The 7,842-nt window shown below is 38.3% G+C and overlaps 2 protein-coding genes across 2 annotated transcripts in view; one reads left to right on the top strand and one right to left on the bottom strand.

Annotated features, from left to right (window-relative positions):
• Positions 1-7,842, bottom strand: part of clstn2a (calsyntenin 2a) — a 1,097,509-nt gene that overhangs the window by 806,096 nt on the left and 283,571 nt on the right. The window lies entirely within an intron of this gene.
• LOC122362145 (NADH dehydrogenase [ubiquinone] 1 alpha subcomplex subunit 13-like) lies at positions 722-3,460 on the top strand. The gene is made up of 6 exons (XM_043263455.1): positions 722-878; positions 1,549-1,627; positions 1,746-1,817; positions 1,925-1,994; positions 2,600-2,709; positions 3,344-3,460. The coding sequence occupies exons 1-6, from the start codon at positions 785-787 to the stop codon at positions 3,351-3,353; spliced, it is 435 nt and encodes a 144-aa protein (XP_043119390.1). The 5' UTR covers positions 722-784; the 3' UTR covers positions 3,354-3,460.

The raw sequence follows: 7,842 nt of genomic DNA, 5'->3' as shown, positions 1-7,842 counted from the left end.
ACTTACAAAACAAAACATGCAAACTAGGCACATTAAATTTACATTAAATTCCAAAACCTGAATCTGAGCGCGGATAAACGCTGCTTCAAAATCTTTGTTGTCCTGTGAGAAAACACTGGAATCGAAATCTACAGACACAAAAAGACTAATTAAATGTGTATTTAGTCGTATGTGCAGGGTTGCCAGGTCCTTGATACATTTCCAGCTCGAAACTTACTCAAAACCTGCCCAAAAGGTCTTGTATCATTCATAAATTCTTTCAAGTCAACTTTTTTGATTTAGTGCCACATGAAATTCTGTGTTTTCCACTTTTATTTATTTGGCGTTTTAATACAAATTTATCATCAAAAATGAAATTGGTACATTAAGCTTTAATAGTTTTAAAAAAATATATAATACAGTATACAGCAATTCATTTACAACAAATGCATTTAATTGTTATTTTTGTCATGAAATTATGTACGACAAAGTGTTTGATGTTAGGCCTAAAGCCTAAATATGGGATAAATGATATTCCTTATAATATATTCCCAAATAAAAAAGTATTATTATTTTGATTATTATTTATCTTCGAAGTACATTTTACTACATTAGTTATATATGGGAATATATTTCTGTTAATAGTTTTTCAAATAATCTAAATATGACCTCAATCCGGAAAAGGCCTTTGATGTTGAACGCGTTGTTGTTTCGCCGCTGATCCGCTGGAGGCGCTGGAGAGCAGCGGGGGTCTGAGCGAGCCGCAGCCGAAGAAGACGCGAGCAGAGCGGGGCTCTACGGAACGATGGCGGCGTCCAAGGTGAAGCAGGACATGCCTCCCACCGGAGGATACGGTCCCATAGACTACAAGAGAAACCTGCCCCGACGAGGCCTGTCCGGTACGTGTCTACACCGATCAGTACGGGACCGGCGACACTCACACACTCACACACACACACACACACACTCACTCACACTCACACACACACACACACACACAGGTCCGCTGGAGTCATATCAGCGAGGTTCTGCTTTAAATCATCGATTAAAGTCTACCTGACGGGTTTCTCAGCTCATCTGTGATTGATTGATGTTTAGTTTAAAGTCAGTCAGACTGAGAGAAACTTCCTCATAATATCACCCTGAATCACAAAGATCTCGTCAATATAGTTGAACATTGTGTGAAATCTGGGAATATTTCGAGATGTTAAAGTTGACTTTCACTGAGTAAGAGATTACAGTCTGCTTTAGTTTCTTTTAATTAAAGTAGAAGTGTTTCTGATGAAGTTGCTGCAAAACGATTAAAGTTTGTTTACATGCATTGAGTGCTGTTTATATGACAAATATTACACACGTGTATGTGTACATAACTACACTTCTATATATTTAGATAAAATATACATATATTTCTCAACACGTTTTTACCTGTAATATATACATAATAAATATATACAACACACACACACACACGCACAGAGACTCTCACAAACACACACACACACAGAGACTCTCTCACACACACGCACACACACACGGAGGCTGTGATGAACGGAGTGTGTTGTTTCTCAGGGTACAGTATGTTCGCTCTCGGGGTCGGGGTCATGGTGTTTGGATACTGGAGGTTGTTTCGCTGGAACCGGGAGCGCAGGTGAGAGATCATCCCACAGGATCCTGTGAGTCCGGTCCCGGAGTCCTGACTCTTCTTCTCTTCTTCTCCTCCTCTTCCTCCTCCTTCTTCTTCTTCTCTTCTTCTCTTTCTCTGACAGGCGGCTGCACATCGAGGAGCTGGAGGCTCGCGTGGCTTTACTGCCGCTGTTTCAGGCCGAGCACGACCGCCAGTGAGACACCACACACACTTTACTTCTTGTTTTAGTCCTAGACGTAACGTTTTGATTCTGTGTTCTGCTGAAGATTCAGTTTTGATGAAGTCGTGTGTTTCTCACAGAATGCTGAGGATGCTGAGAGAGAACCTGGAGGAAGAGGCTGTGATCATGAAGGACGTTCCTGGATGGAAGGTTGTGTGTCTGTGTGTGTGTCTGTGTCTGTGTGTGTGTGTGTGTGTGTCTGTGTGTGTGTGTCTGTGTGTGTGTGTGTGTGTGTCTGTGTCTGTGTCTGTGTGTGTGTGTGTGTGTCTGTCTGTGTGTGTGTCTGTCTGTGTGTGTGTCTGTCTGTGTGTGTGTGTGTCTGTCTGTGTGTGTGTCTGTCTGTGTGTGTCTGTGTGTGTGTGTCTGTCTGTGTGTGTGTGTGTGTGTCTGTGTCTGTGTCTGTGTGTGTCTGTGTCTGTGTCTGTGTGTGTGTGTGTGTGTGTGTGTGTGTGTGTGTCTGTCTGTGTGTGTGTCTGTGTGTGTGTCTGTGTCTGTGTGTGTGTGTGTGTGTGTCTGTGTCTGTGTCTGTGTCTGTGTCTGTGTGTGTGTGTGTGTGTGTGTGTGTGTGTGTGTCTGTGTCTGTGTGTGTGTGTGTCTGTGTCTGTGTCTGTGTGTGTCTGTCTGTGTGTGTGTGTCTGTGTCTGTGTCTGTGTGTGTGTGTGTGTGAGTGTGTGTGTGTGAGAGAGTGTGTGTGTGTGTGTGTGTTCTCTCCAGTGTTCCTGTCTCTAGTGTGTGTGTGTGTGTGTGTGTTTCAGGTCGGGGAGAGTGTGTTTCACACAGACCGGTGGGTGTCTCCTCTCATTGAGGAGTTGTTTAATCTTCGTCCTCGTGAGAAGTTGCTGCGGCAGAAGTTCAGCATGTTGTGGTACGTCTAGAGCTGCTGGTGTTTCCTTCATTCAGGTTCTGCTTAAAGCAGCTTCGAGGAGCAGGTCTTCTAACTGAGCTTTAGACACGATATACACCGTCTCTCCACGGATGTCTAGACAATATCTGAGATATAACTCTTAGAGAATCAGGAATCGAGGAGAAGAAAATCTAAACATTGAGAAAATTTAAGTTGTTCAAATGAAGTTCTTAGCAATCAATATTACTAATCAGAAATGAAGTTTTGATATTTATGGTAGAAAATGTACAAAATATCTTTCTTTACTTAATGTCCTAATATTTTTGCCATAAATGCATGGTTTATTTCTAGGTTCTTATGAATGCTTCTGAGCTCCAGAATCATTTCTCTTTCTGTGAAACATTTATTAAGAGCTGAGCTTCAGGAGTCAAAGTCAAGTGAAAAATAGAGCTAAACACAAAATAAATTGAAGCTTTTTATTTTAAATGGAGGTTGTTTTCTGAAAAAACAAAGTCTGATGGAATCGAATGGAATGATTCAGTGACTCGTTCGTTTCTGAATGAATCTCTTGAACAAATGTTTCAAAGACAAAATCATTTTCAACGGCTCCTTCTCACACAGATATTAATCTGATTGTTCTTTGTTCTCCTCCTAGGTCCTCGTGACTCCAGCTATCCCAGAATCCTCCTCTGCTGTGTTTCCAGCTTTAGAGACGTGTTGCTCTGTGAACGCTGTAAATGTTTCTTTATTAAATGTGTTTTCTTTCCTCTCAGACGCTCTCGTGTCTTGTTTCTCTCTGAACCTGATGCTTTTATTCTCTGGTAGGAAAACCAAAGCTGTTCTGTCCGTCCTCAATACGACCAGCTTTTGTTTATTTCACATGAAGTTTTGATATCTGTCCACAAACATCACTGATGTGTTTCAACACACTTTATACGGTGAGAAGTATTATAGATGGGTATGATTCTGGGACCATCTTTAACCATGATGAGGATGAACAGACAGATTATCATTAAAACCAAATAAATATATATATATATATATATATATATATATATATATATATATATATATATATATATATATATATATATATATATATTATATATATTTTTTAAATATATATAAAATATAATATATATAAATATATATATATATATATATATATATATATATATATATATATATATATATATATATATATATATATATATATATATATTGAGTAACTAAAGATGAAAACTAGAACTAAATGACTAAATCTTTTAAAACTTTGAATGTAGTTAAAAATACGTTCTCAATCTATAATAAGACCTCACAGGAATTAGTGAACAGTTTCAAATGCATTTAACATTTTTTATTTGTCCTGACATGAATGTTTTTCATCAATGAAATGATCGACGTGAGAAACTGTATGTAAAGAACCGAGAGGATGGAGGCTTTACAGGAGTCGAATTATTTCTTAGGATCTATGGAAAGATTTCATTGTTGGCAGAAATAGGTACAAAAGATATTCCTTAAATCTCTGTATGTTTGCAAGTAGTTTTAAAAATCAGTTCTGCTCCGTTTCTGTTATAAACATCTAATAACCACTAAAACCCAGACTAAAATAAGACACGTTAAAGTTTTTATCATTGTTTAGACTAAATGAAAAAGAGATGTTTTCGTGGCAGCTAGCTGAAATAAAAGTTTCAATTCAGTTGTTTAAAATGTCAATCTTATTTCAGATAAATACCAATTAAACATAAAAAAGACATTTAAAATTAAATGTAAAACTAATTCAAAATACTCTCTGTCTTCTTCACAACAGAAACATTGTTCAGGATTTAATAATCATATGTTCTGCGTCTGCATGAAGGGCACCTGAATACACAGAGTATTATTATAATTCACACAGAGCTGAGACTCTCATCAGTTCAGTGTGAGGCAGCCTCTCAGCCAATCAGGGGCCTCCTCCGCTCCTGCCGCGCTGTGATTGGCTGACAGACCCTCCCGTCGCGGCAGCTTCTTCAGATCGAGACGGAGTCGGACTGGAAGGAGCCAGAAAACAAACTCTTCATCATCTTCAGATCAGTGAAGATGAACAGCAGGAGTCAGGAGGTGTGCACGAGCTCAGATACCTCAGGTAACACACACACACACACACACACACTGGAGTGAATGCTTTTATTTCCGTTCAGCTCTGCTTGTGTGTTCTGACTCAAACTCTTTAATGCAGAACTGCTTTATTTTCTTCTTTTATCAGCTGGTTTAAGTTCAGACACGCACTTTGGATGTGGCTTCTCTGGTGGATTTATCTTCTTATATTCTGACAACCTCTTGTTACTAAAGTACTGTAAAGTTCTGCTAACTGTGTTTGGTTCTTCAGAGTTTCATTAAAATGTTTTCTAGGTCTATTTCTGGACGCAGTATCTCTTCACTATGTGTGCTGCTGAGAATCAAAGACGAGAACATGATGTCTATAAAAGCAATAGTTCAGTTCAACATGAATGAGTTTGTTTAGTCATCAGGTCAGGAGAAATGTGTTTCTTCATCAGTGTCTCAGTAATGGAAGTGAATGGGTGCCGTCAGAACGAGAGAGAAAACATCAGAATAATCCCCAGCGCTCCGGTCCATCAGTGAATATCAGGAGAAGATCAAACTAATCCAGCCTTAAGATGATTTTAATGTCATGCAAATTATGAGTCCATAAACTCTTAATAAGAACATAATAAGAGTTCTTATGGATAATGGACTTGTATTTTAGTTAAAGCGCTCATCCTGACGGCACCCATTCACTGCAGAGCATCAGGTTCATCTGAACTGTTGTTTTCAGCTGCAGGAGGTGGATGTGTTGTTCTCATTTAGACGGGTGTCTCTGGGTCGCGTCGGTTTCGTGTTAAAATAGACCAGAGTTGTCTTTATTCAGACCTTCTACAAATACACTCACGTCCAGCCAGATCTGAACCGTCTCCTGAAGCAGCAGATGTTCTTCAGAGCAGGAGGCTGAAGATGAGCTGATCTCTGCTGATCCATCAAACATGCATTAGAGAGATCACATCTGGACAGTTATGCTAAAAATTTATCAAATCAAATATACTTTTGATTATATATTTGAATATGTATAACGATTGGGCAAAAAATACACACATATATATACAACAGAAAATGGGCAAAAATGAGTTGATAGAAGATCTAGAACTTCTCCGCTGTATCTGTAGCCTACAGACAACAATACACTGTGAGTCAAATCATACATTTCTCTTTTATTCCAGAAATCATTAGGATATTAAGATCTTGTTCAGTAAAGATATTTTGTACATTTCCTACCATAGTTGAATCAAATATTTGTTCTTGATTAGAAATATGCATAGCTAACCACTTCATTTGGACAACTTTACACATTAGATGCTAGATTTTTAAATACTTATATCTCAGCCCACACACACGTGTGTATTCTAGATCTTCTATCATTTTAACAACAAGATACAAAATACCGTAAAGATAAAAATCAAATCAAATAACGTGTTTGTAGTCATTATTATAGAAAAACACCTACAACCTGTATTGTGTTATTATGCAGTTCATTCTCTGTATTCCAGCTCACATGATGCTCTGTGTGAGGAACAGACTGGATATTAAATGATTAATTGTTTGAGTTTAGTATGGCGTGATGTGTGTCTGTTCATCTCACGCAGCGTCTGAGGGTGACCTCATTTCAAGGCTGGTCGTGATTGTCTTTTTTGATGCTGTGAAGCTGGAGGATCTGAATCTGGATCAGGATCTCAGGATGATGAGTCCGAGGAGCCGTGTTTCTTGATGATGTATGATCTCCTGCGTGCAATGATGTGTTGTTCGATCGATTCTCAGCGTGACTTCAGGAACTGTGAAGACACTATCGATCCCAATCACGGAAGGTCAGAGTCTTACGTTCCTCAGGAGTCCTGGAACACACTCCAGAAATCAGCACAAATACCTGGAGGTTCTTACTGGAGATGCACAAATAGATTCAATTCAATGCTAAAGACAAGGAAGATATCTGTGAAAGGGGTCACAAAAATCAACTTCGTTCTAAAAGGCCTTTTCTCCTCACCCCAGCACAGATATTTGTTTTTGGTTCAAGCATAAACCATGATCTTGTCATTGTGCTTTTCCAGTAAATGTATCTGGATTCAAGACTCTTAAAGGTTTGTACTAGAAAACAAGACAGAAATGCTTGTTTATAAAATCACTGAACTTTATGATTGCACTGTAAAATATTATTTTCTTAGTATCTTGAGTATTTTCTAATATAAATATCTACACATTCTTGAATCATTTGCGTGACAAGATATTAAGTCTTGTTTTTAAAAGCAAATTATACAAATTTTGTTTGTTTTTGCATAAATCAAGCAAAAATATCTTAATTCAAAGGTTAAACAAATTTTTTGGTCCCCATAAACAGATGTTTTTGCTTGTTTTAAGCAAAACAAAAATCAGAAAACAAGACAAAAACACTAAGGAAGATGATTTGCAGTGTGTCAGTGTTTCTAGAGTCTCTGGTTAATATCTGTGTGTTTTCACAGTCATGTTTAACAAGGTTTTTCTAAATTGTCTTGGTTCTGATCATATTTATAGAGTTCATCTCCAACTCATGTATTTATGTTTTGCAGTAAAGAGGAGGCAGTTGCCATGGAGACAGAGTTGCTAAGGGATTATGGTTTCAGGACGGCAGCAGCTGACAGAGATGCTGGGACAGCGTGTGCGACCGCCATCGCAGAAGGTGCCCCTTCTTTAGTGATTCATAATCCATAATTCATTCAGTCAGGACTGAACACAGAATCTTTACCATTCAGACTTGCCAGACATAAAATTTAGATATATATTATAATTTAAGATTGCAAGATATAGAAGTCTACAAGACAACTACAAGTCAGACCATTCAAAAGTGTGAAATAGGAAGAAATATGAGACATGTAATTAACAAGTGCAAAATATATAATTCAGAAGTGCAAGATATATATTTTGGCAGTTCTGTGTTTTGAATTGTGAGAAATAGCCAGATTGAGATTCCCAGTGTGGTGTAGTGATGGGTTTGTGCTGGTCAGTGTAACGTAGTGATGGGTTTCAGTGTAGCTGGTCAGTGTGGGTGTGGTGATGGGTTTGTACTGGTCAGTGTAACGTGAGTGATGGGTT

This window comes from Puntigrus tetrazona, chromosome 2 (genome assembly GCF_018831695.1).
Source record: "Puntigrus tetrazona isolate hp1 chromosome 2, ASM1883169v1, whole genome shotgun sequence".
NCBI lineage: Eukaryota > Metazoa > Chordata > Actinopteri > Cypriniformes > Cyprinidae > Puntigrus > Puntigrus tetrazona.
The sequence above is the reverse complement of the archived record's forward strand: the minus strand, read 5'-3'. Positions and strand labels throughout refer to the sequence as shown.

Coding starts and splice junctions, on each gene's coding strand:
- LOC122362145 (XM_043263455.1), top strand. CDS start 785: ATGGCGGCGTCCAAGGTGAAGCAGGACATGCCTCCCACCGGAGGATAC. Junction 1,818..1,924: donor CAGGCCGAGCACGACCGCCA/GTGAGACACCAC, acceptor TGTTTCTCACAG/AATGCTGAGGATGCTGAGAG. Junction 1,995..2,599: donor AGGACGTTCCTGGATGGAAG/GTTGTGTGTCTG, acceptor TGTGTGTTTCAG/GTCGGGGAGAGTGTGTTTCA.